This window comes from Caretta caretta, chromosome 1, assembly GCF_965140235.1.
Source record: "Caretta caretta isolate rCarCar2 chromosome 1, rCarCar1.hap1, whole genome shotgun sequence".
Taxonomy (NCBI): domain Eukaryota; kingdom Metazoa; phylum Chordata; order Testudines; family Cheloniidae; genus Caretta; species Caretta caretta.
Window position 1 is genome coordinate 262,944,699 of NC_134206.1, and position 27,825 is coordinate 262,972,523.

Here is a 27,825-nt window from a genome sequence, read left to right on the forward strand (position 1 = left end):
GTAACCAACCCCAAACCTCCAATCTTTCTTTTATATAAGTTTAAAATGCACATTGTGATTTACTATCTAACCTTGGGCTTTCATCTCTCTGTGCCTTGGGTTCCCCATCGTAAAATGGGGATAAGGATATTGACCTCCTTTGTAAATTGGTATTATAATCCTGTATGAGTTCCAAGGCACCATACTGAATGCTTTATTAATATATAGGGCCTAATTCACTACTGCCTCACTCTGGTTTTGCACAGAAATCAATGGACTTACATCAGTGTAAAACTGGAGTAACACAGTGGTGAATCAGGCCCACGGTGTTTCTGGAAATCAAAGAAACTGCAGCCCTGGTATCCTTTTTTGTTTCATGGTTATTTATCAGTACTTTAGCACAGAATAACGAGTTAAAGCATTTCTATACTGTTGAAGAATATGCAATTCATCAGTGTCTGGTGCTTTCTTATCCAGAGTAGTTCTCATAACAAGATGCAGCTCTCACCAGTGCTGGCCCTGATTGTATAGTGGTTACTAATCTGTGCGGTGGCCGCAGCAACCTCGGCTCAAATCCAAGTCACGGTATTGCTTTTGGGTGGGAAATCTCCTGACACAAGCTTAGTGGGTCAGCCTGATTGCATCCATTTGCAGAGAGGCAGCAGCTGGTCCCTAGTTTCCACTTGGAGAAGGAAAGTGAATCAGGAGAAGAGTAAGAGGAATTCTTCCTGGGCACCAACATCTGGAAGCGGCGTATTCCATCCTGGAAAGGGCTGAGTTTGGAACGTCCAGCCACTGTGTTGAAAGGAAGGCTCTACGGGCCTGAGAAGCTGCGGCCCTCAAGAGGCGCTCTGAAAGCCAAAGGGGCCTTGGGTGAGTTTGTGATAGCGTCACTTTAAGGAGCATGTGAAGTGTGGAAGGGGGAGGGTAGAAAGAAAGGGTTGTGAGAGGAAGAAGGTGCTGAGCAGCCCTTCATTGAGGAAAAGGTCCAAGTCAGGTGTTGTGGGAAGATCTGTGTAGCCCCCCCAAAGGCGGCCTGTTGGGCAAGTGCATGTGAGGAGAGACAGGGCTTTTGCCAGGGCTGTTGCTGCCTGCAGCCAAAGGCTTTAGGAAGAAGAGAGCAAGGGGTGTTGTTGCCTGGTGGAGGCCACGGTGTGATGTAAGCTGGACATAGGTGATCTGTAGGAGGTCTGTATAGCACATAGCCCTGCCCCATTCCTCGTTAGTATAGTAGTGAGTATCCCCGCCTGGCACGCGGGAGACCGGGGTTCGATTCCCCAACAGGAAGGGCCATTCCTTTTGAATGGGGAGAAAGAAATGCCTGGCCTGGTGAGCACATGCCTTGCCTCCTCCTTTTATGGCGACTTCTGTTCGCACCCTGCAGTGTGGATTTTCACCTCCAAAGAGACAATTAGCCTGCAAAGCCACCCCGCCTGCTTCTACATCGCCTTCCGCCACTGGGCCCAGCTTCAAGACCTGCACGTGGGAGATGCTTTGGAGCCGCAAAGGGAAATACTCTGGCCAAAGGCATAAGGACAATGGCCCAGCCAAACAGGGTGGCAGCTGGTCAAGGGGCCAGGAAGAGAGAAAAGCAGACAGGCAGCAGGCTGGGCTCCTGTCTTTTTTCCTTTTGTTATGATTTTAACTGTGACAGTAATGGCGGGACTTGAGAAATAGCTGTGGCCACCGCGTGTTGAAAGGAAGGCTCTATGTGCCTGAGAAGCTGTGGCCTTCAAGAGGTGCTCTGAAAACCAAAGGGGCCTTGGGTGAGTTTGTGATAGCGCGACTTTGAGGAGCGTGTGAAGTGTGGAAGGGGAGGGTAGAAAGAAAAGGTTGTGAGAGAGAGAAGGTGCTGAGCAGCCCATCACTGAGTGAAACATCACAGCGCTAAGAGGCTTTACCCTGCATCGGCTTGGTGTCTGAGGAGGCGATGCAGGGGTTGGCTGCAGCTGGCCAAGGGGACCTTCCTGTGTAGGAGGGGAAGGCTCGGGGCTTGAGCAGGCCAGGACTCCTCCGGATCGATGCGGGCGGGCATTCGGCCAGTGCGGGTCTTCTCCAGCCGATGGGGCATTGTTCGGGACTCCTTTGGATGGGGGCGAGTCTGCTGTGGGAAGGGACGGGGGGTCTCAGGGCTCCGTTGGGGCGTGCAGAAGATGCAGAGCCTGGGCTAAGCTACACTAAGGGGGGAGCTCCACCCGCCCCCCATTCTCAGACCACCGTGGGGGGCGGGAAAATGAGCTCCTGAGCCCCGGCCTTGCATCCCAGCCGCCAGCCCTTCCAACCACCCCTGTGCCCAGCTTCCCCCTCCCGTGCAGCCCAGCCCCTCCCCCTGGCTCGCCGCTGGCTCACAGTCGGGCAGGTCACAAACAAGCCGATCGCCCCAGCCGCAGCCCGCCGGCCCGCACAGAGCCTCCCTGCTGGGTCCTCGTGGGACGGCCCCCGGCCCCGCGCGGATCCCGGCTCGCTCTGTACCACGTGCGCTGAAGCGCTCCCCGCCTTGTTGCTATGGCAACAGCACATCTAGGCCTCCGCGCCGCTTCCATTGGTCGGGGAAGGTTTCGCCCCGCCCGTGCGCGGGGCCAGGGCCGGCGGGGTGCCTCGCAGGTTGATGGACAAGGGGTAGCCGCAGGGGGCCGGCGCGCGGCTCTCTCACGCGCTCTGCTCCGCTTATCCCGCCCCCCCCCCGTCCCTCTCTCCCTTTGGTCCTGTCACGCGCAGCGGCGTCACGCGCGAGGGGCGCCCCCGGAGTCTCGAGGACCGGAGGATCGTCCGCGCGCTGCCCGAAGCCCCCGCGCGACCCACGCTCGTGCAGCCCGGTAGGTGGCGCGTGCCGGACCCCTAGGCGGGGCGGGCGAGCTGCGCCTCCGGGCCAGTCCCGTCCCAGGCTTGGCTGGAGCCCCTCTGTGTCCGGGCGTCCCCAGCAACACCCGACGGGCGCGCTGCGGCGGGATGGACTCGGGTTTCTGTCTCGGAGCCACAGCTCGACATCTTCCCTCCCAGACCTAGCAGGGGAAGAATCCCGCTGCTGAACATCCGTGCCCCGGCCAGGGCCCCTGGTGATCCAGCCCTCTGTGTGTCTCAGTAGCCCTCCTTCACTTGGCCAGTGGAAGGAGGCTCACTGGCAGGTGTCGGGCAGCCCTTGCAAGCTCTCTCCGGTTCCCTGCTCACCGTCGCCTGCCCAAGTGGTTTTTGCTCAGTCACTTGGGACTGGTGCTCAAATTCCTGGAAGGCCCAGTATGCCATCATAGCTATTTCCACAAAACCTCCAGCCAGCCTGGTGTCCAGCACAAATGGTCAATCTGAAGAGGCGCTGCTGCAGGGGGGTGTTGAGTGTGGGGTGCATCATGGGTTTTTTAAAGGAGGAGAGGGGTCCCCTTGAACTTAGTTAACTGAAACCTCAGCTCAAATGTAGATGACTTTTTTTCACCTCTAAAAAGGCATGAACCTAACAGTGGGAAAAAATCACTGAAAATATTAGCACAGTGGGGGTTAAAGGCTGCTTAAGGTCAGCGGACCCACTGTGTAAAATCGACACCTTCTCTAGTCCGAATATCTGCTCTCGGGGTCTTTCAGTCAAATCTGCTCATTTCACTGGCCAAAACAAGAGCTGACTGCAGAGCTAGTGTATCACTGTCGGAGAGCGAGGTGGGTTCTAATATGCCTCACGTATCTGCCACAATATGTCCAGCCAAGATCTGATTGCAAACTCCTTCATTTGGGATGTCGAAGGCAGAGGGAGTAGAGGGACTGGCAAAGCCAAGGTGGAGTTTCAGTTGGAAGCAGATAGAAAAATCATCTTTTGGCTGGTGAGCTGAGGATAGATGGGAATCTGCAGGTCACAGTGGGAGTATAAGTAGAGAACTCACGGTATAGTTTTTACTGTCACTTTTTGGACTATAACTTCACTTTCAGATTTTGAAAGTGGATGAAATGTGGGAGGGAAATTACTCATAAAATCAGCCTTTCCCCCACCACCTGTGGTAGCTTAGCAATAGTTAGTTACCTGTTCATTTTCCCTCCCTCTCCCCATTGGTGTCACTTCAGGCATCCATTACATTAGCCAGGGTTTTATGTAATTTCCTGTGACACCTTTGGAAGTTGATCCTGGCAGCTTTGGTCCCCACTCAGATAGCTCAGTAAGTGCCAAGGTGAAGAATGCAGGGTCATTTGTTGTGCATGGGTAATATGGAAATTTCACTGGCATAATCAGCCTTTGAAGAAGTAGGTGCTACTGGTAGAGAATGGATAAACAGGCATCTAGATTGAAGGATCTTCTGCCATATTTCAAATCCCAACCTGATCGGTGTTTCCTGACATGGGGGACTGGTTCCTTTTCCACCACTTTTCTCTCTGCCATTCTTCATTACAAGACTGGGATGAATGACATCCCATTCTTAGATGTACATTTCCCCGCTTCCCACACAAAACTACTGTTATCCACTGTGTGTGGGAGGGGGTGGGGGTGATTAAAGTTATTTATAAAAGATGTCCAGAAATGAAGCTGAGGAAGAGACTACCTGTTTAATTCCAGGGTATGAGGAGGAAGTCATACCTCCTGTCACTGAAAGGTTCCCCCCCTCTAGATGATTAAGGGGGATGTTGAGAGGCTCCGTGAAGAGGATAGTGGACATGACGAGATGGGAGCTGGCAATCAAGTGAAAGAAAGGGGAAAAAATGCTCAAGGACTTGACAAGGAAATGGAGATGCCAGGGAGGTTGCAGAAATGTTGAGTTGTAGGAACATGACCAAAAAAGACAGGTAGAACTGAAATCCATGAGTGCATCCCTCAGCATGTAGGATAAACCCACCTGATCCCTCCCCCTCAAGGCTTTAGAAGATGGATGAACTTACAAGATCCCTAAAAAAAGGAGTACTCGTGGCACCTTAGAGACTAACAAATTTATTTGAGCATAAGCTTTCATGAGCTACAGCTCACTTCATCGGATGCATTTGATGAAATGAGCTTTAGCTCACGAAAGCTTATGCTCAAATAAATTTGTTAGTCTCTAAGGTGCCACAAGTCCTCCTTTTCTTTTTGCGGATACAGACTAACATGGCTGCTACTCTGAAACCTTCCAAGATCCATGTGAATAAGACTGGAGAAGGGAGATTCCTTCCCAGTCTCAGATCTGACAGTTTGTTGTTTATCCCTGTGCATGTGAGTGAGAATCACTGGTGGTTTGATATCTAGTCCTGTGAATCTGAGGTGATAAAAAATGTGATTCATAGGGTTGAAATGAATATCATGTTCACTCTTACACTTCCTGCTGACTTGCTCTGTACTAGCGGGGTGGGGGGAATCTTGGTAGCTGAGGGAAATGATCTGACAGGTTAAGTAGGGGAAAAGCAGTCCCACATATGCACTCTTATGCAAATTTGATTTGGTTGATTGCTCCAGTATAAAAAAATCAACAAGAACTGTATGAAATCAGTCAGTATGGTACCAAATTAGCTAAAACCCTCAACATGTCATAGAAATCAGAGATGGAAGCAATCTGTCAGGTCACGTCCGGTCCATTCCTCCACTGTGGTTTATGCAGAATTGTTCACTACAGCACATTTTCCAGGGCATTGTCCAATTTTGAATAATAACTGAGTGAGGCGTTTTCATCACTTTGCTTGGGAAATGGTGCTATAGTCTAATACTGCAGATATCCCTGTTACAAAAAGGTGTATTGATCGCCATCTTAAATTTCCCCTTTGCTGAGATACTTCCTATTGCTCTTTGCCATATTCCTGGATCATCCTTAATAATTTCTCTCCCTGCTTACTGTTTACACCCTTCACATTTCATTTTCTCACAGTCGTCTCATCCTTAAGAAGGCATTTGCCTTAGTTAATTTTATGCTATATGATATTTTAATTAGGTATATTCCTGGGTGACTGGCAGTCAGATCCAGCTGAGCCAGCTATTTTGGGATATCCGTAAGGGATTTTCAGAAACTCTTTGAGTGGTACCCCTGCAGAGCTGTTTAGACTCAATGACTTGCCTTAATCACTCCCACTGTTTTTAGCTTCAGGAGAAACTGTGGTAACCTTCCCCCATGGAGTGTAACACAGTCTTACATAAACCATTCATAAATGTAATACAGTGGCCCCCAAAGATACTGCAGTATCTGTCACAGTGTCATTTTCAAGTGCTCAACATTGGCCTAATTCTACTCCTGTTGAAGTCAATGGTCATTTTACCATTGACTTTAGAGGGAGAAGAGTTAGGGCAATGCTGAGTGCTTTTGAAAATCCAACCCTAAATAGGTCTCCATTGTAACTTCTGCCTAACTGCAGATGCTTTCTGTGCTTGTCTTGCTTTCCAAGCCTCTTCTCTTGTGATTGAGGATTTTTGTTTTGGTCACCAAAATGTATGATGATCAGAAATGAAAATTAAACCAAAAATCCCCTGCACAAAATGCAGAGCTGGCACGTGCAGGTACAATCTCTGCTGTCTTCGGTGGGGGTTGGTCCTGCTTGGGAAAGGGCTGAATTTGGTCTCCTTATTTTACCCTTGCTTGCAAAACACTTAGGACAGTGTTTTGGTAAGAGGAGGGGACTGGGAGTCCAAAAAGATGGTTCTGTCCCTGGCTCTGACACATGTCCTGTGTGATCTTGACCAAATCACCTCTCTATAAATTTGCTTTAAATAGGGAGACTAATACTTTCTTGCCTTGCAGGGGGCCCCTGGGAATGGATTTGTTACTGTTTGTAAAATACTTTGTGCTATGAATGGTGACAGTTGCAGGAATTATAGTGCTGGAGAATGGGTCAGTAAGGTTAAGATTTTTGTCATGGATATTTTTAGTAAAAGTCATGGACAATAATGCAAAATTAAAGGAAGCCCATGACCTGTCCCTGGGGAGTGAGCTGGGAACTCCAGGAGGCTTGGAGCTCCAGGGTCCCCCTCCGCTTGTGGCTCCAAGCTGCGGGGCTCCTCCCTCCCTCCCACTCCGGCTGGGAGCTGTGGGGGTCCACCTGGCTTCCCGTGGCCACAGAGAGCTCTGTGGGTTCCCCCCTGCTGCTTGTGGTGGCTGGGAGCTCCATGTGTCCCCCCCCCCCGTCACCCACGGAAGCAGAGAGTTCCAGGAGTACCCCGCCACATGTGGCAGCCGGGAGAAGCGAGAGTCCTCTTGCCACCAGCGGCGGCCAGGAGCAGTGATGGTCTCCTGCCGCCCGCGGCGGCTGGGAGCGGCAGGGATCTCCCTTGCCGCCTCCCACAGCCGGGAACGGTGTCCAGGAATGGTGGGGGTCCCCCCTGCTACCACGGCAGCTGGGAGTGGTGGGCGGTGCCAACCGGCTTGGGGCAGCCGGGTTACCCCACGATTCCCAGCATCCACAGGCAGCAGAGGACCCTGCAGTTCCCAGCCGGTGCTGGCTGAAGTCACAGAGGTCTTTGGAAGTCACGGACTCCGTGACTAAATCACAGCCTTACAGATCAGACATAGTACAAGCAGCAGCCATGCAAACTTCCCCACCCTCTTTTGCCAAGTGCCTCATCTCTGATGTGAATGTAGCAACTCTGGGAGATTTTGGTCTCTATAACCCATTCAGCTCTTGGCCTCTCTGTTGAGACTAACAAGGCAGATAGTTAATGCCAGTGGTGATGGGTTTTGTGTCTGCGTAAGTTGAGTGCTTCTTGTTTTGCCTTTCTTAAGGGTATATTGGTTTGAAAAGGGAACATCACAAGCAACCCAAGAGTGAATTCGGATAAGAAAAATCAGCTGTTCAAGGTAAGTCACTTTTAGGCCCACCTTTTAGGCCCACTCTATGAACACTTCACATCAGTTTAGATGCATTGCAGCCAGCAAATGATCTGAAGTCAGAGACCAAGTCAAATGAAAAGCAGAAGTTAAAAACATGAATATGTTAATGAGAATTTTTAAAAAAAATCCAGTCCCCCCCCAACCAGTGCAGTCTGAATGCCTTTGTTTGTACACACTGGGAGACTAGAGAACATCCCAGTGCAATCTGGGGGCAAAGATGGTGCTTGACCAGGGCAGAGTGGGGCATAATTGGTGCTGAACCTTACAAAGTAGATTGCCAAACTGGGGCAAAGCAGGGTACTAAAGGGCAGGACTAGGCATTAAAATAGGGCAAAGCTATGTTCTAAACTGGATGCAGGAGGGGTGTAAATGAGGATGGAGTGGCCTGGGTCCTTTTAGTTAGGTAATCTCTACAAGTCTCCTTATGTCTGATCAGTTTCATGTTGTCACTCACCTTAATCCATCTACATCTGTTTCCCTCCCCCTTCTCCAGCAGCCATGCCCCACTTCTTGGATTGGTTTGTGCCAGTGTATCTGATGATCTCCATTCTCATCTTGGTGGGCTTCGGAGCTTGCATATACTACTTTGAGCCGGGCCTACAGGAGGCCCACAAGTGGCGGACGCAAAGGCCGATCATGGAACGAGATCTTCGGAAAACACTGATGATACGGGATAACCTTGCCTTTGGGGTGCCTGAGGTCTAGTATTCTGCATGTGGGGTGTTTCTAGAAAAACACCCAAACAGAGCCTTTTCTGGGTGGGCCCTGGCTAACAAGGTTTGGTCTGGATGCACGTTTCTCCTCACTCAGGAGAGAATCTACTGTCTGGTGACTGAAGAAGGGTAGTTTCACTCTTTGCTGACACAGGTCTCTGTTAATCACCAGAGTTACCTCTTTTTTTCCTTCTTCTTCTCCATTTCTGAAGCAAGGTTTGTGCTCCTCTGTTAACTCAAGGCTTTCAGGTCTACCCTAGACAAGATACTCATTACTCAGCAAAGGATCTCCTGCACCACTCCATGGCCTGGATTTTTAGATCCACCAAAGGTAAAGGTCTCTGTTATTCATTATCCATTAGAGGATACCTGCACCTATACATTACCTTTTTAAAAAAATTCTTATGGGCACCAGATGATAACAAATAGACTTGATATGGGACATAGATCCTTTTACTGCTAGGTCACTGGTTTAAATCTAGCCCAATTTGCTAGGATCTGAAAGGTGTTATCATCAGATACCTCTTTGGTGACTTACGTAAAATGAATTTGGAGGCTCTCAGTCCAGTTCTTCATGGACAACTGTGCACATCACAGAAATCACCAATGCCACTGAATTGCCATCTGTGCTGGGAGTCTCATTAGAGATGCCATGGATTGAATGAGCCATGGAGAGTGAATTCCCTACTCACCCCTAGAGGTGATTTTCCTAGCTCAGGAGTGAGACACACAGGACGGGCAATGGGAGTAAAGATTGCTTTATTGGTGCTCATGTTGTACCTGTTTGGGGGATAGAGGACTTCAGTCTCCAGGGCTGTCAATCTGGTACTTTTATAGAATCATAGAAGATTAGGGTTGGAAGAGACCTCAGGAGGTCATCTAGTCCAACCTCCTGCTCAAAGCAGGACCAACTTTCATGAGCACTAAATTCTTGCACGCAATTTTCAGTTAAGGAGGTCTGTGTGGATCCTGCCAGGAAATGTCTTGCACCTCTCCTTGACCCAGGGCTCTGGATTTATCATGACTAGACGTTGGATCTTCTTCACCTGTCCATGACCCAGGGATGGAGGGTCCTTTATTATGAGTAGACTTGCACTCGTACAGTCGTCTGTCCTACAGCATTTTTTGAAATGGATCCCTTAGTGCATCAGTTCTGGTGCTACACCCTCTTGACTGTCATCCACACTGAAAACTGTGAAATGCTCCTTGGAGAACCCTTCACTGTGAATCTCCGGTAAGGGATGCTGAGCCAGGTGGAGATGGGGCACTACTAATGACTGTGCTTTCTAGATCCCACCTGTGAAGCATATAATGTGTATACGTACACTGTTTTTGCACTTTCCTCCATGCTTTCCTAGGGCTGATTTGCTAACAAAGTACTGTAAGAAAATGTGACTCCATGGGAGAGTGGGAATCCAGCACCTTTTTCTTCATTGCGAATAGCGTGCAAATCGTAGCTGATAACACTGGCCCAACTCCGAGCCTAGGACATGAGGTATTCCCCAGCAGGTACTACTGTGCCACACCTGCTTAGAACTCTAGTAAGACACTGGCTCCTGTTCCATGGTGCTTTGTATCTCTGCTGATCCATCATGACCCTGGCTGTTTCTCACTTTCTATGCTAACATGTCCCTAATACCCCATTGTCCTCATTTCTATACGTAATATATTATAAAACTCCAGTCTTGACCAATCATGCCCAGTTATCTACATTCCATACAGTACCACTGTCAGTGCATTCCATACCAGTGCAGCACAGCCATGGCCACCTTTTGATATATCCTGCTGCATATTTGCCGTTGTTGCCCTATCGGCCACCCTTCTGTACATTCTGTACCATTGTAACACAGTCCCTGCTGCCCTATTGTGCACATGTCTGTACATTCCATACCATACACAAAGTGCTGCTGTTTTGTACATACTTCAGTACATTCCATACCATCAGACTGCTCTTGGTGCTGGTTCAGTGCCGCGCTCCGTGATGGCTCCAGTGTGCAGCAAGAGCCATTAGACGCAGGGGTGCAGACAGGCTCCTCCCCCATCATGGCTCTTGGATCAGCTCACAGCATATATAGTCCCTAGGATGAGAGTTTTGGAGCCAGTGATAATTTTCACTGGAAACTGATGACAGAGCTTTTTCATCCATTACTGAATGAAGGATGGAGAACATATTATGTCGATTTAAGTGGGTGACTTGTCATTGCGGGTTGCTTGGGGAATAACATTTATGTTAGCAGTGGTGGCTGTAGTACAAATGGAAACTGTCCTCAGCGCCTGGCAAATGTCGTTGGCCTTTATTGGCCATTTCATCTGCCCTGGTCAGATGAGGCATCATCACCAACACCAAGGTCCCAACTGGTGGGACCTTCTTGGGTCTGTCAATGTGAGACAGTTGAGTCCCTACATTCAGACTGGAACATGGTGATCTTGATGCAGATATCATAACATGGGCCCTGATTCAGTAAGGTACTGAAGCATGTGCCTAAATGTACGCACACGAGTTATCCTACATCAGTGGTTCTCAAACTTTTGTACTGGTGACCCCTTTCACATAGCAAACCTCTGAGTGCGACCCCCCCCCCTAATAAATTAATACTTTTTAAATATATTTAACACCATTATAAATATTGGAGGCAAAGCGGGATTTGGGGTAGAGGCTGACAGCTCGCGACCCCCACATGTAATAACCTCACCACCCCCTGAGGCGTCACGACCTCCAGTTTGAGAACCCCTGTCCTACATGCTTCAGTACCTTGCTGAATCAAGGCTGTGAAGGTGCAAATGTCACAGTGCAACATCACCGTATCATCCGGTAATGATTTTGTTCCTCAGTATGAATACAGATAAATGGCAGCCCTCAATTACATTGACAATATCTATTGCCCAAAGGTCACTCAAAATAATAAAGCCATAGTCTCTGAGTTCAACTTAGAGACCTGCTTCTTGGGCCTTGACTGTTGTAACGTGGTGGCTAGGCCACCAATGCAAATGGACCCCAGGTTGAGCAATGGGGTAGCAATAAAAACCTTTGTACTAGAGGTCAGGAGCTCAGAGATGTCAGGGACAGATTAAAATATCCCCGTAAGACCGAGGTTCCATGTTTTGAAAAGACTCAAGATAAGGAAATCTCTCTCTCTCTCTCTCTCTCTGGTGTTCCCAGTTTCTCTCTCTATGAAAGAATCCATATTACTGTGTGTATGGCAGTCATCCCACAGGTGGAGTCTGCCCTCCAGAGATGGCTGGGAGCCAGTTCAACCACCCACTTACAGTCATGGGTCTAACTGTTCCTACGGAAAGGGTCAGGAAGGACCGAACCATAGAGACTGACCTCTCCTCTCCACCACGGGCGATCCCTCCAGCCCTGGATGGATGTACGTTGTCAGGAAGTGATGGGGAGTTTGTACTGTGCTCCAACTCTGTGTCTGTGTGTAGGTGGGAGGGACTCCGGTCTCCAGGAATGTTACCAGCATGAACTCCACAATCGCTCTTGTATTTCACCAGCAGAACACTCACCTTCATAAACTAAGTCAAAAGAAAAAAAAATAAAAGGGAAATGAGTGATTGAGTCTCGTGCCAATGCTCCGTGGGATGTGGCAGGCAGAATGACTGTCTGGAACAGCCCCCACCTTCAGTGTGCGGGGGAAGCCCTATCTGTGTGTGCCTATTCTGGCTCGCAAAGGAATCCCCGTAGACCCCACTCTCTAGGAAACAGTCCTGCTGGAGTAGGGGCTGGACCAATTGGCCCGTCATTTCTCTCTCTGTATCCTCTGGGCCTCTTTCCTGTTCTGTGCCATTTTCTGTGTGTAGTCTCAAGTGTTTTAATTCCACCTCTCCCAGGCCCTGGATTAACTGGATGAAATTGACCAGAAAGAAAATTAATTGTCTGAAATTGAAGAGAAAACATTTCCCAACAGTGGGATCCATTAGGTCTTGGAATAGTCTTCCAAGGGAATTGGTAGAAGCCCTGTCACTTGGGACTTGTTAAAGCTAGACTGGACAAGGCCTTGGAGACTCTAGGGAACAATCCTTCATGGGCAGGGGGATGGCCTACGTGTGATCTAGCAAGTATCTGCATCTTTAACTTGTATGATACCTCTCTCTGTTCATCTGTCTGATACACCAGTACTGTGAACACCCCACCTTTAGCCTAAGAGCTAAAAGAAACAGAAGCGCCAAATCTCTGTTTGATGTTGTTTTGCAGTGTGTGTTTTGCACTGTCTGGTCCTGATGAAATTAGCATTAAAAGTCAGGTGTTTTCCACTGTTACTTTGTACTTTATTCTCATTCGAGTCAAAAGTCTATATAATAAGTGTATGTAATAAAATATGTATAGAGACATGAGTTTTCTGGTGCTTTATTGTCCTTGAGGTTTATTTTTATCATCATATTTTGGGGTGCTTTTTATTCTCTCTGGGATTAAACAGGTTACCAAATATGAAGGAATTGGAGTGCAGGGGGAATGTTTCCCTACCCTCTGCCTTAGAGGTCTGTTAGCAGGGATCTTCGTGATATTTTTTGACCTTCAGTACAAGGCCTATGCACCACTTAAGCCCCTATGGGCCTTAAGAGGGACTTAAGTGGTGCATAGGCTTTGTACTGGCCCCTTGCACAAGGGAGACTCATCCATCGAGCTCAGAGCAGGGATCACTCAGAGTAGGTGTTTTGAATCCTTCATTATCATTCTCCCATGACTTCAGATGTGGGAAGTGGTAGAATTCAGACCTTCATCTTTGCCGCTGTCACCATTTGCACATCTCCCAATGATGCTAATGGTGAAGATATTTGCCTGAGGCAGGAGCAGAGAACCCATATAACTGAGCATCCCAGTTAACTAAGCAGGTATGAGAGGCATAGATATAAGAGGCTAAAGTATGAGACAGGGAATTGGGAGATTCCTACCTCTGACTTCCTGTGTGGCCTTGGACAAGTCACTTAACATCTCATTTTCATCCTCTAGGCTGGTAGGATTAGTTGATGGCTGTGCCATATGTCATTGGAAAGGTAATTTTCTCGACTGTGCAATTGCATCTCAGAGTTGACCTGTGGTCTTGATGTCACAATATTGTGGCCATTCTTAATGTGCTAGCTCCTAGAACAGGTGTCTCCAGTGGTAATTGACAGGCGGCAACAATATTTGAACAATATTCCTGAGGGAGAAAGAAAAGGAAGCTGTAATCTCTCCTCTAACATCAGGCAGTCACAGCCCGCTCAAGACGTCAGGTAAGGATGTTTGTAGTTAATGCAGGCCAATTCTTTATCTCAATCGTTTCAGTATTGGATGGTCTGAGTATATCTTGGAGTAATTAAGCAGAAGGAAAATTGCTGGCTGTCAGGAAATATTTCCTCCCAGTGAGAGAGAGCCAACTGTGGATGTTCCTCTCAAGGGAAGGGGGATAGCCTCAGTGCTTGGAACATTTATAACTAAACTGGAAAAAGCACTAGAGAAAGAAATGATAGGACTGGAAATAATGCTGCGCTGGCCACAAGAGAGGAGTGGACTAGATCAGTGATTTTCAAACTTTTTTTCTGGCGATCCAGTTGAATAAAATTGTTGATGCCCGCAACCCAATGGAGCTGGGGCAGAGGGGTTTGGGTTGTGGGAGGGGCTCAGGGCTGGGGCACAGGATTGGGGTGCGGGGGTGAGGTCTGTGGAATGGGGCCAGGAATGAGGATTTTAGGGTGTGGAAGGGGGCTCTAGGCTGGGGCAGGAGGTTGGGGTGCGGGAGGGGGTCAGGGCTCTGGGCTGGGGGTGCAGGCTCTGGGGTGGGGTTGGGAATGAGGGGTTTCGGGTGCAGGAGGGGGCTCCAGGTTTGGGGGGGCTCAGGGCTGGGGTTGGGGTGCAGGAGGAGGGCAGGGTTCTGGGCTGGGAGTGCAAGCTATGGAGTTGGGCCGGGGATGAGGGGTTTGGGGTACAGGAAGGGGCTCCAGGTTGGGAGCCTTACCTTGACTAGCTCCCGGTCAGCGGCGCAGGGCAGGTGCTAAGGCAGTCTTCCTGCCTGTCCTGGCACTGCGGACTGCGCTGTGCCCTGGCAGCGGCCTGCAGCAGGTCCGGCTCCTAGGTGGAGGCATGCAAGCAGCTCCGTGAGGCTCTCACCCGCAGACACTGCCCCCCCCAGCTCCCATTGGCCGGGAACGGGCCAATGGGAGTGTGGAGCCAGTGCTTGGGGCGGGGGCAGCCTAGGAGCCAGACTTGCTGCTTGCCACTTCCGGGGTGCAGCGCAGTGTCAGAATAGGTAGGACCTAGCCTGCCTTAGCAGGGCAGCACTACCAACGGGACTTTTAACCGCCTAGTCGGCGGTACTGACCAGAGCTGCTGGGACCCAGTATTGGGTTATGACCCACGGTTTGAAAACCACTGGACTAGATTATCTAATAGTTCTATTTCCATCTCAAATTTTTTCTCATAGGACCATAGAAATTAATCAACATAATATTCACTTAGAAAACCAGTGCTTGGTAATATTTTCTCTCTGCCCCTACCTCTGCAGGTCCTGGTTTAATGTAAATCCAGGCATTCAATAACTAGCAATCCAGTTATCACCATTATAGTTGGTAATTGGTTACACTACAAGGAGTACATTTCTCTCCTTATTTTCCATGTGCTGAATCCTGGTCCAGGAATCTAAAACTTCTCTTGTGTTGGAGTATTTGTCATGAAAACAGCCTGCAGGAACTCCGAATCACCATAGCTTTAGATTGTTGGTCTATCTATTCAGAAGGGTCAGTCTGACTATACGACTGGGTTGCCATGGCATACTTTTGCCTCCTTATTTTCTTTCCTTTTTGTTTCTGTTTTTCTATGTATCTTGCTTTGTGGATTGACTTTATGGAACACAAAAGATGAAATAAAAAGACTGCATTTAAAAAAGGGCCTGCAGTTGTACTAATGCAACAAGCCGCAATTGCACCAGTGAAGTAAGGCTGGGAGTGGCCAATACTAGGATGAGACAAACAAAGGTGCTGATGATTCAGCAGGTAGCACTGAACCAATGCTGCAGCAGGCTCCCAGGGGTGCTGTGCTGCTGGAAGTTGTGTATTTCCATGGAGACATGGAATCAAGCTTCAAAATACTTGGCACTTTTCATAAGGAAAGTGTTACTAGCTCAGATACTCTAGCCAAATTCCAATGTGGGTAATTACATTCTGCTCACCTACAATAACCCCCAGGCAGAAAGCTTATGCTCAAATAAATCTGTTAGTCTTCAAGGTGCCACCGGACTCTTTGTTGATTTTCAGACAGAAAAGTTATTCTTCACATCCCCTTCTAAAATACCTATTATGTTGTTGTTAAATAGCTGTTAGGTTGCACCCCAGCCATGGCTGCACTGGTAGGGGGAATGCATGATTTCTGTATATATCATTGATGAAACACTTTGGGACCCTTCTGGATTAGAGGTGCCACAATAATAACAATTAATAAAATATGGTTGAAAATTGTATTTATTCATGAAAAGATACCCTTTTTAAAACCCAGAAAAGGAAAAAAACAAAAATTTAAAATTTTGAACATTTTAAACTTTTCAAAAATATTTTTACTAAATAAATACATAAAATACATTTTGTTCTGTTTTGACTTGTGTGCAACAGAAACAACTGAAAATGTTCACAAAATTGTTCCTTTAATAAAAATGATCATAGTGTGCCGTCTCAGTAATACATGGAGTATAGAGGTTATTGTATCGATACATAGAAGTGCAGCATGTTTTGATAATTTCACCTGTCTCTGCGGAATCCAAACCTCTGATTATGCCATGTGGATGGACTCAGCCTTGGCCAGAAATGCAGCGTTAGGGATGCAAGAATGTGCTAGGGTCACAGGGCAGGAATGGCTGTAATGCTAAGATTTCAAGCCTTTCAGGCCCTCCACAAACAGTTCATTGTTCTACCCCCTGCTGCTCTTGTGTCCTGTCAATGCTGGATGTGGGTAGGGGAGGGGATGATGATGGTGATGGGGGTTACTCCCAGTTACTGTAAGTAGGTCAGAGGCTGGAGGTGGTCCAGGATGCTCAGCCGAGGCTTTGAAGCTAGACTCAGGCAAGGCACACTGCTTGAAGAGAGAAGCCAAGCCAAAGGGACCCAGAAAACCAAACAAGGGCAAAGTATAACAGGAAGAGGCTTATACACATTGATAGGGAATATATTTAAAAGCACCCTCTGTACAGGGCTGCTAGGGCACTTGTAACCCAACCAGCTGCACTCACTGCTATTCCAGTCTCAGGATCCCCCAACAATACATGCAAATCCGACAGCTCCCCTTCTTATCAATCCAGTGCCCGGCACTCACAGCCCTGGCGATGCATCTCTTTGTAAACACCCAGTTCTGGCCCTTCTCATGGTCCTGCTTCATCTCATGTTACTCCAGTCCTGGGGACCCCCAGTTCACGCAGCTCTGCCAGTGCACCTCTGTCCTGACCTACCCTGCCTCATGCTTTGCCAGTCCCTCGCACAGGCCCTGACTTTGGAGGAAATTGGTGGGAGTTTTCAGGAATGCTGACAAACCAGATGGAAGCAAAGGTCTCACCATTCAGTACAAAAGCAGGATGGTAGAGAATGGAGGGGAATCCAGACACTTGCATGTTCCCTTCCAAACATCTTTCTCAGATTCACACACCATTATGTTAATCTCCACGACCAGAGTGAAGATTGAGAAACCCACAGCCAAAAAGGGCATTGGGAGATCCAGAACCAAGATTAAGAGTCTCAGTGTCCTTGCTAGAGCTTGGCTTGAATCAGGGAAGAGAACCATGGCACCTTGGCTTAAGATTGTGTAATAGTTCATAGATTAAGCAGGGCTGGGGCTGGGCGGTGCTAAATTGGTGAGAAAATCCCCAAGGAAAACCCAGGGACCGCAGGAAATGCCAGGACCTCAGCAGGTGACATAGTTCAATCTTAGGTAGTATATTTGCAATGTCCCAGTGTGTTGCTAGGGGATGCTGTGCTGAAGGAGGTGCTGTTTTTCAGATGAGATATAAAACCGAGGCACTGAAGCACTCATTCTCTTTAAAGATCCTATGGCAAAATTTGCAAGATTGAGGTGTTAACCCTAACCTCCCAGGTATATTCTAACTTTGATCAGTGCATTCTGCTGGTCTAAAATAATCTTCCTTTGGTGTCAGGTGAACATGGTTATCCTCAAATTGTCATGCAGAGTTGCTGGCTCAGAATGTCTGCAACATTCCTCCCCAGCAGAGGTTAAGGTAAGAGAGAATGTTGGGTGGGAGAGATATAGGGCAAAACACAGCTCCCCCTTCTCTCCTTGTCTTGGTGGAGCAGCAGCCCCTGACTACTCCCTTTCCTTCTTGACTGGAGCTCCCCTTCCTGTTTCAATCTACTCTAACTGCTGCTCCCCAGAAGTGGCTGCACCGTAGAAGTGAGTAGGTGAACAAAACCTGTGTATCTAGGCTGGACAGTGCTTTGCAATCCTAGAGATGAAAGATTCTATGTCGAAATGTCAGCCATGAATATTCCCATGTGCCTCAAGGCTCTTTTGATTCCCTTGTCCTTGTTTTTCAGTTTCTAGCATGGCTTTTTATGAGTGCTCTCATTCACTCTCTGCCCACTCCCTCTTGCTGTTGGGACCAGCTGTGTTTCACCCCGAGCTCTCCAAGTCTCTTTCTCTCCCACTTACTTTTAACAAAGCCGGGAAAAACTTCCTACAATGGAGAGAGAGAGATCAGGAAGGATGGATGGCAGGAGGAAGGGCTCTGATGCATTTTCTGTGGCTTCATCAGCCAGGACAGAAGCCAGGAGATCTGAACATCTTTTGATCAACGCTCCTGCTAAGCACTGATGTGGTTAAAACTTCCCAGCCGGATCCAACACAGTCTGTGGGAGATTTGGTCACAGCTGCCCCCTCTCAGAAATGTGGAATATTCCTTTCACCAGCTGAGGGATCTGGGACATCAGCTGCTTGGTCCCAGCTGACAGTCTACCCTCAGTTGCTGCGCTCCAAGATCCAGGTAAGCTCTTAAATTTCCCTCTCATTATCTGACTCTTCTCTGAGAATCAGATGAGGAGGACAAAGGGCTGGGTAAATCTGAGCCTTCCTTGAGCTGATTTTGACTTGACCTAAGAACTGCTGCACCTGATCAGTATCCAGGATGCAGGACACTGCAGAGAAAGGCAAGGTAACACTTCCTCCCGATGGTACAGTTATGGAGGGTGTGGGGGAAATTCTTCCTGGGCCCAGCTGGGGATTAGTGTATGCCCAGAAACATGTGGCTTGAGGCTGCTTGACAGCTCTTATATTTGCTATCTGCCAGGGCTGAGGACCACTGGCAGAGGACAGCACATGGGAAAACCTGTAATGTCATTGCCCAGCCAGTCCAAGCCCTTCTGCCAGCACTAAGCCTTGTAGATGAAGACTGATGCTCCCTTTGAATTTGTTTCTTTAGGAAGCATAAAGGTGCCAAGAGTTTAGGATGGACAAGGACTTCACTCCTTCCCCTCACAGGGTCCGCAGATGTATTCCAACCCTGGGAGCCTGCTCCAGCCCCAGTCGCATCCCAGGTTTATCGGCCCGGCCGGTGGGAGGTGGGGGGCCGGCGCCTCTCAGCCCCAAGCTGAGAATGGAAACCCACCCTAACTCCTTCAGCCAGGACTCCGCAAGGCAGATTCCACTTGCAAAGGGGAGAGTGAGTGCCAGGCCTAACTCTAAGCTTGAAGGCCCAAGGGAGCTGAGTAGGCCCGGGCTGCCCATCCTGTGCCCTCTTCCCCATTCATCCAGGTCCCTTCCGTGGACTACTGCCAATGGTTTGGCACCACGGAAGCTGAGCTCCATCTCATTTACCCTCCGCCGGAGCGGCTGTGCACCTCCACCTGATCGGCAACTGCTCCCACCAGCCTCTGCAAGGAGAGAGCTCCACTGTCCACTGGGGAAGGAAGCACCAGGAGGGGAACTGCCCTTGTCGAATCTGCAGCCGTTACCTGGAGTACAAGCCTTGCCCACAAGAGTGCCTCTTGGCTGCATGGAAGAGCAAACAAATACCTGGCATGATGAGCAAATCAGTGCTGCATATCCAGGGTCAGAGATGCCCACCGCATTGCTTCCCTCAGGTCCAGATTTCCACAGCGTCTTGGCCCGTGCTACCCATGCTTCTCCTCTGCCACATCCCCAAGTCAAGGGGAAACATCCCATGAACTTATCCATGATAGCAACTGGTCAAGAGGACCACATGGCTACCAAGAGATACAGTGACGCACTTGGCATGGGAATTCTCCAAGGGCCACTTGGGTGTGGGAATATGCGAAGTCCCATTCCTGAGCTGTGTGCTGAGGGGCTAGCTCTGGGGGGCCAACTCTCTGCAGCAGATACTATGATGTCTCCTGTGATGGACACAGCTGGGCCAGCATGTAAGTCCAAAGAGGGCAGCTGGACTGGGTTGAGTTTGGGGTCTTGTCCTGAAACACGCTGATGCATGGAGGTAGAAACAGGCATCAGGGTTTAGCCCTGAGGTTTCATCTTGCATGGGGTCCCATTCTCCTATCATTCTGTTTCATGTGGTGAAGTCCCAGCTACCAGATAGACCTGGTGGAGCATTCCATCAACCGGGGGTGGGGGTGGCAATTTTCCTCCTTCGCATTTTCAGTCACACTTCATAATCTTAAGAGTTCATCATTTATAAAAGTATATAAAGAGTTACTAGACGATTAATAGATTTTGTGAGCATGGTGCAGACACATCTGTACTGTGTGTACTAGATGGTTAATAACACATCAGAAGAAGTTATTCTAGATGGTTATCTAATCTTGCAAGCAATTGTTTTTAAGCAACGTCTGAATGTTCCCTTAATAGAAAGTGGCATCTAATTTTCTTTTTTCTTTTTACATTTTTTAAAAAGGAGGTTTTCAAAAACCTCACAAAAGAACTAACCCTGCCAGCCCTGACTGGCATCCCCATGGGCCAGCCCTGCCCTCCCCCCAGATCGCACAGACTGGGAAGTTGCAACAGCACAGGATCTCAGCCATTGTGACTGTGTGGGGGGTGGGACGTGGAGTGAAGATACAGTTGATTCTTTTTAGGTGGCAAAGTGCTGAATGCCCCCTTTAGCCAAACAGGAGAATGCTCTGTAGTCCTCACGGGGTTTTAGGCCCTTACTATCTCAGATTCCTGTCTCACCACATCGAGACAGCTGCGACTGATGGAGACATTGTACCTAATGGAGCCCCAGGTGAGGTCTGGGGCATTCTCAGTGGAATGCCCTCCGCTGTGGAATTCTGTGCCACCGGAGATCAGGATGAGCCTTCATGGCCAGATTTCAAACACCTCTCTTTGAGCAGACTATCCTCCCCAGGCATGGTGATGGCAGAGCAGCTTGGCAGTGTTTCCCTGGCAGATAAACAGCAGGATAATCCCACGTAAGAAAGTGGCACAGATCATGGGAGGAACGGAGAGTACGGCCCTGCCAGATGGACATTGGTTTTCTTAATCTTGTCTGTGGTGCCTAGATACTGTGTTGCCAGGTGCATCAAAAATAGACAGACAGGCATCATATCCCGAAAGTGGAATTTAGAGATTGGATTTGCAGTTGGCCTCTAAATTCCCTCTCTTGGGCCACTATTTGGCAGACACTAGAGGCCTGATTCTTGTGCAGCTGTTTGCTGCTGGGCACAGTCAGTGTACAGTGCTGCCCTTCTGATCTGATAGTGTTTTAAATCCACTTTGCACTCCCTGGCCTGGGGCTATGCTCCTCCATCCCTGTGCTGGTCACAGGGCCACAGTACAGAGCAAAGCCACCTTTGAATTTCCTGATACTCTTTGTGACAGGTGGGCTGCTCCTTTAAGGGACAAGAAGCCTGGGCCAGCCAGGCCTGTTCAAAAAGCCCCACCTGTGCATTAACTATCTGCCTACCAGCCTCAGGGGGCTGGACTAATTGGGGTTGGGTGACTGCTTTAAACACCTAGGCTTAAAAAAATTGCAGAGAAAATTCCCTCTGGAGGAACCATAGGGAGTAAGTTGGGTTCCTGTGGCAGGGTCTATAAGGTCTGTAGTAGCCTGGTCTTGGAGTCAGTGCCCAGGTACAGAGCAGGGAAGAGTGAAAAATTGCTCAAAGGGGCTGAGATTGAGAAGAAGACTCTAGGGAAGGAGGCTGGGAGTCAGGGCTGTATCCCAGAGCCAGCGAGACTTAAAGGTAACTCAGAAGGGACGGGGAGCTGAGCCAGACGGTGGGGTGAAGAGGAGCCAAAGAGGATGGAAGACCCTTTTGTTTATTTGGGACTTTTGTTTGGATTTTTGTTTCCCCAGAAAGGGACTGAACTCTGAGAATGGCACAGCCCAAGGGCAGAACCATGTGAATCCCGGGGAGAAACAGAAAAACTGGATGAGGGGAAACTGAGGCATGGGTGTGCCTACAGCACTATGCTTGGCCACGAGGGGGTGCTAGTGTGCAGGCACACCCTATGACTCTGTCCAAGCACCTGTGTAGCCCCCGGTGTAAACTAGAGAGGACTTGGGGCTATTCTAACTCATATTTGGACTGCCAATGGCCCTGCAGCTGTGAGTAAGTGGCAAGCAGTATTCTCAGGCTCTCTCCCACTTCATCTCTGCCCCTGGCATTTCCTTGAATCAGAAGCTGCAAGAAAGGGTGGCATAGAATTGTTCTGCCAGCTGTATGCCAAACATCTGACACCCCATCCAACGGGGGGCAGTGGGTATCAGTTTTTGGCCACAGTATGGCCTTGTGTTTCACTGGAGCAGCATACAGACCACAGCAGAGTAGATAATCAGGCCAGTTTTTCACAGGATTACACCAGGAGGAAGACAGCAGAGAGCCAGACCCAGCATCCCTCACAGAGATACACGCTAGTCACATCCACGCAAATACCCATCTTCAACCACATGCATATATTCACAATGACATGTGCACAAAGACCCAGACAGACACAGATGCCTATAGGCACCTGGAGAGAGACAGTGTATGCACAGTGACACAAAGACATGCATCTCCTTGCCCTCACTGACACACAGGCATTGGCCTACAGATACTGCTTCTCTCTCCCCTCCCGCCCCACAGAGGATGGCCCACTCTCTGCCTCTGGCCAACAACCAGACATCCACTTTCCAGGCAAAAGGCTTTGAAAGCCCCCCAGCTGGAGGCCTGATTGGCTTCAACAGAGTGACTTCTGATCATCCCTGGTGTAGGTGAGATAGGAGTCAGGCCTTGGGACTGACACTCCCCAAATGCTTAAAATCTCCCAACCTGTTCTCAGTCCTCTCTTTGTGAAACCCCTTCAGCAGCCCGCCGCAGGGTTAAATCTCTCTGCATAAACAAGTGGCTGTGGCTAGAGATGCTCCACAGACAGAAGCATGTGAAAACCACCTGGGAATAGGGAAGGAGAGGAGGAAAGGAACGGGTTTGTGTATGGCGGGGGGGAACATATTCAGGGCACAGCTAAACCATTCATCACAGCACCTCCCATCCCCAGCAGCAAACCGGGGTCTTGCAGCAGCTGGGATGAAGCTTTGGATCCTAGGAGGGGAGGGAGGGAGAGAGTGGGGGAGATTTTGCAGGGATGTTTAATATTCAGGTCACATGATATGACCATGGCAGCAGCAGCAGCAGCAGCAGCAGCATCCCTGCTTATCTGAAACATCTAGTGGAGGAGAGAAAAAAAGGGAGAGCAGGAGAAAGAGAGAGAGAAAAGCAGAACCTCCGAGGCAGCCACACTGCACCGGTGTCAGGAGAGAAAAGCGTGTGTGCAGGGGAAGCCACCACTCAGGAGCATATTCAGAGACAAAGAAAGATTCATGTTCAAAGGTAGGTGGTCCATGCTGATGCTTGCACAGTCGCGTGGTTTTGTCAGGGCTCAGGGATGTCGGAGGGATCCCCTGATGTTGCTGGCATATTGCTCCCTACACATGCACACGCACAGAATGGGGACTTGCCAGTGCTGCAGAGATGAGAGAGAACGTTTTCTTCATGCCTTTTTCGCTCGGCAAAATTCTGGTGCCAAGGAGAGAGCGGAGCAGTTGTGCTGGTGACGGTGAATAGCAGTCACCAAGGCTGATCTGAAGGAGGGAAATAACCCCAGCAGCTGGTCCAGGGGTGGGAGAAACCACAAGCTGCTTTGTAGCTTCCTTGGCCCTTGTCGATTGCAGATGGTTGCGCTCTGGGCAATAGGAATGTCCTGTTCTAATCCCCAAGCATCCAAGTGGGACTCAGTGGGCAGGCAAGGAAACCCAGACACGGATGAGGGGCCCTTAGGCTGATATGGGATTGGAAACCCATACTCCTGGGCCCCAGGTCAGAGCACTCTTCCAGGCTGCCTCGTGGCACAGCTGTGCAACAAACCCTTTGGGACATGAGGGTGGGAGACAGAGTGCAGCCAAGAGCTTGAGGGCTCTGGGGAGATGGGCAGCATAGCGAAGAGAGGTGTGTGCTGATGTGGGGCTGAGGGGCAAGCATGGGAGAGCATAGCTTCCTCCTGAGGACTGGCTCGGGGTAGGACATGCTCCGGGGGAATGCTCCAATGGTAAGATCTTGGAGACACAAGGTGGGTGAGGTAATATCTTGTACTGGACCAACTTCAGTTGGTGAGAGAGACAAACGTTGGCATTTACACAAAGCTCTTCTTCAGGTCAGACTTATCAGAGCCTGGATCAGCTTTCCAAGGGAACCCTGTCGCCTGAGCTGTTTCAACCTACAGAATCGAGAACCCCCTTACTGCAGCTGAGGTGGAGAGGAGGAGATGGCCTAATAGTTCTTCCTCCTTTCTAGTTTCTGTATTTTTCAGTGAGGCTTCAGTGTGCTAGATTTCACTGCAGATTGGAGAGAGATGGGCTACGGTCTACCCCGGTACACCAGGTGGTTATTAAAGGCATATTAAGGAAGGCTGGCTTTGGGGAGGATGTAGCAGCCCCAAAGAGCTGGAATAAGTCTCTCTGTCCCACTTGAAATACCCTTGTCCTTAGTGGGGGGCGGGGAGGGGGATGAACTGACCTTGTGGCCTCCTAAGCTAATGATTTAGATCGGATTGTCCTGCACTATAAATTGTTTGTATTGTACGGATGTACATGCTGGAATAAATGGCCCCTTGGTAACTCTGGGACCTAGATAAAAATGAAAGGCATCCCTTCTAAAGCTTAGACAAGAAAGAAAAAATGATTAATTGTAACATTTCTCTAGGTCTGAATTAACGAATGTTAATGTCTGCAAACCACATGGAGATTTGGCTTAAACAATAGCCACTTGCTTTCTCAGGGGCATACACTAATGTGTGGAGGGCCAGATTGTGATTTGTACACTAAGACCCCTTTATTCCACCCTGGCAGTGTAAAAGGGGCCTTAAAGTGTGTGTAGGTATAATTACCTGGCCAGGGCAGTGTAAGGGTGCTGTAGTGTAAATGGGAATCTGGACTATTGGGAGCATTGCCCTTGGCTTCAGTGTCAGGATCAGGCCCTTCTTGAGTAGAAGGAGACACAGAATAAGGCTATAGATGTATTGTCTGAGTAGTAAATAGCAGTTTGTTTCTAGAGGCTGGATTCTTTGTGGTTTGAATGTTTCCACCCCTCACTCCTGATGCCATTCAGACAAAGAACAGGAAGGCCGGGGGAGGGGATAAGGAGCCTTTCATATCTAGGTTACTGGTTCTAATCTTCCCCTGGGGCAGTGATGACTGAAAGTCCTTACCATCTGATCTCTGTTCAGCAGCCTATGTGTAATGAGTTTGTGGGGCTCCATCAAGCGTTGAGTGGCTGCTGTAAATAGAACAGTGATGGACATGCTAGATGAATGAATATTAATGATGCGGAATTAGTAGCAGTCACTATTATTATTATTCATTATAAGCACTTACATAGTGCTTTTCATTCATAGATCTCTATGAGCTTTAAGTGTTACGGTCACAGGGCTAGCTGCACCTCAGTCCCCTTTCCGGTGTCTTTGAGTGCACCCCCCCCCCCAGTGTTCAGCCTTCTGCCTTACCTATCCTTGAGTAGGAGGACTTGTGGCACCTTAAAGACTAACCAATTTATTTGAGCATAAGCGTTCGTGAGCTACAGCTCACTTCATTGATGAAGTGAGCTGTAGCTCATGAAAGCTTACGCTCAAATAAATTGGTTAGTCTTTTAGGTGCCACAAGTCCTCCTTTTCTTTTTGCAGATACAGACTAACAAGGCTGCTACTCTGAAACCTATCCTTGAGTGGCATCTTGCAATTCTCCCACTCTTGGACAGGGATCTGGGTACAACACCCCGTCATCGTGCAGGTCTGACTGGACACCTGCATCTCTTCCCTTGGGGAATCAGTGCTATAGTGATCAACAACCTTCTTATAACAACTATGTTTATTAGGCCTCTCTCACCAACAGAAGTCTTACCCACCTTGTCTTTCTCTGTTTATTAGCACATGGAACAAAGCATTAGAGAAAAGGATGTAAAACAAAGAGTCAGCATAGTCTCATCTACACCTCTACTTCGCTACCATTTGAATGAAAGAAGCTTTCCCCCTTGAGTTCCAGAAAAGAACAGAGCCAACTTCCATTTTGTTGGGAAGCCAAGGAACTCTTGAAAGCCAGGCTGGTCCCAGCTTGTGTCTCAGGGCTTGTCTACACAGGGACAGTCAGGAAAGCTAAGGTGAACTTACATAAGGTGGGAAGTTAAAGCATATTCATTCAAGTGCATTTAGCTCCTGTGGGGATTCTCTCATTCAGAAGGAAAGTGGCCTTAGTCCTCTGTAGCTTAATCCACAGTGAACTCAAACCACTTTCCTCCTCAAACTAGGACCATCCCAGTTAGCAGGGATGTCTGGTCCCCTGCTGCAGCTCAGGAACGAGGTGCAGTGGCAGCGCTTTGTGGGCTCGGAGACAGCAACATGATGTTGGGGAGCGTCTGGGTCAGGACTGAAGGGCATTGGCAGAGCTTCAGGGATGCCCATGACCGGGATATCCAGGAGAAGGAGTACCAGGTTAAGCAAAGGGGGAGGGGGAGCTGGCCGGTTGAGCTCTGCATGTTTCATCTGATACCTGGACTTTCCTGGCTGGCAACAGCTTTGAGAAAGCTGGAAAAAGACAACAGCAGCCTTGAGGGAGGCTTTGTCAGCATAAAAATCACAAACTGTTTGTGATGTGCATGGGAGTGACTTCCAGCTGAGAGCAGCTCAGCTCAGGGGCTATTGCCTCAACTTGGGGGCTACTGCAGCCTCCTTTTCGTTTAAGGAGATGAGACTTGCTAGGCTGCATCAGACCAATGGTCCATCCAGTCTCTTGTCCACCCACACACCGGACTACTTTTGCAGGCTCCAGAGGAAGGAACAAACAACTTCTAATGCACCTCCTCAATTTAGAAAAGCAGGAAAGGGTGATTGCTTCCGGACAGCCCTTTCCCTTGCAGGCAAGGACTGGATGAAGGCTAAATGGATCTCGGATCCACCATATGTTTGGGTTTCTCTCCCCCACCAAAGCTGTGGGAGGCTGTGTGGGCTGGAGCACAGGACTAAGCATCAGGAATCCACGAGTCCTGATCCCGCCTTTGCCACTGACTCCCTGGGTGGCCTTGGCAAGTCATGTGTGAGGGACTTTTCAAAGGGCTCCTATGTGTGCCCTGGAGAAGACCTGGGCCCTCAGACAAAAGGGGTGTTTTCAAAGCAGAGTGTGGGCAGTGCCAGTTCCTTGAAAATCTGCTCTTGGTACTGGGTGCCCAAACTACATTGGGTGCTCAGGTTCAGCCTCGTGCTCAGCCATGCTGGGGTTATCGAACCCCCTCTGTGATCTGATGCTCAGGTCTCCAGGAACAGCTGTTATTCCTAGCTTGGAATGTCCTTGCCTCCTTCCCCCCACACCCCCAGCTCAAAGGTTCACTCAAGACATTTCTGCAATTCTCTCATGAGGCGCCCATGGCCTGCTGTGACAGCACAATGACATCAGCAATCCTAGCCAATCAGGGCCCTCACTAGGCTCCCAGTTTGGGACTAGGCAAAGAGCTGGTCAAAAGTTGGAATTTCTTGTTTGCAGGAAATGTTGACGTTTTGAAATGTCTTTTCATTCTGATCTGGAATCAAAACCAAATATTTCTGAAATTTCCCAGCAGTCAGAAAATCTGAAAAATGTCAGTTTTGGGAAATATGAATTTTGTTTCCAAATTTCCTTTTTATTTTTATTTTATTTATAGGGTTTTTTTCATTGTTATAGCTTTATTATTTATGCATGCAGTCATGCCACATTGGTAGTAATATGCAGTGCTAGAGGCATGTTATAATATGACCTTGTAGCTGAAACTTTCAAAGTGTCGCACTGTTTTATTGCAACACAAAGAGCAGAGGTTCCAAGTAGCAGCTGCCCTTAATGAGTGTAAAAATAAAAATAGAATATTTCAACTATTCTATGATGTCATACCATGACACGTATCCAGACACCTCTTTCACCATGTCCGCCTCAGTGTTT

At 48.8% G+C, this 27,825-nt stretch overlaps 2 protein-coding genes across 7 annotated transcripts in view; both read left to right on the forward strand.

Moving 5' to 3' along the window:
* Positions 1–720: 720 nt before the first annotated feature.
* Positions 721–12,782, forward strand: SMIM45 (small integral membrane protein 45). 3 transcript variants are annotated; one of them, XM_048835282.2, is made up of 3 exons: positions 721–852; positions 7,626–7,700; positions 8,227–12,782. In XM_048835282.2, the coding sequence occupies exon 3, from the start codon at positions 8,232–8,234 to the stop codon at positions 8,436–8,438; it is 207 nt and encodes a 68-aa protein (XP_048691239.1). In that variant the 5' UTR covers positions 721–852; positions 7,626–7,700; positions 8,227–8,231; the 3' UTR covers positions 8,439–12,782. The 3 variants fall into 3 exon arrangements, with proteins under 3 accessions (XP_048691239.1, XP_048691237.1, XP_048691236.1); XM_048835280.2 differs by lacking the exon at positions 721–852 and adding an exon at positions 2,546–2,795 and having other exon boundaries at positions 8,230–12,782; XM_048835279.2 differs by lacking the exon at positions 721–852 and adding an exon at positions 2,548–2,795.
* A 10,158-nt stretch (positions 12,783–22,940) lies between these two features.
* SEPTIN3 (septin 3) overlaps positions 22,941–27,825 on the forward strand; it is a 38,330-nt gene continuing 33,445 nt past the window's right edge. For 2 of the 4 annotated variants that reach the window (XM_075124211.1, XM_075124210.1), the window contains exon 1: positions 22,944–23,203. In XM_075124211.1, coding sequence (XP_074980312.1) covers positions 23,194–23,203 — 10 coding nt within the window. In that variant the 5' untranslated portion in view covers positions 22,944–23,193. Of the gene's footprint in view, positions 23,204–27,825 lie in introns of all 4 variants that reach the window. The other 2 variants (XM_075124212.1, XM_048835287.2) reach the window with 2 other exon arrangements.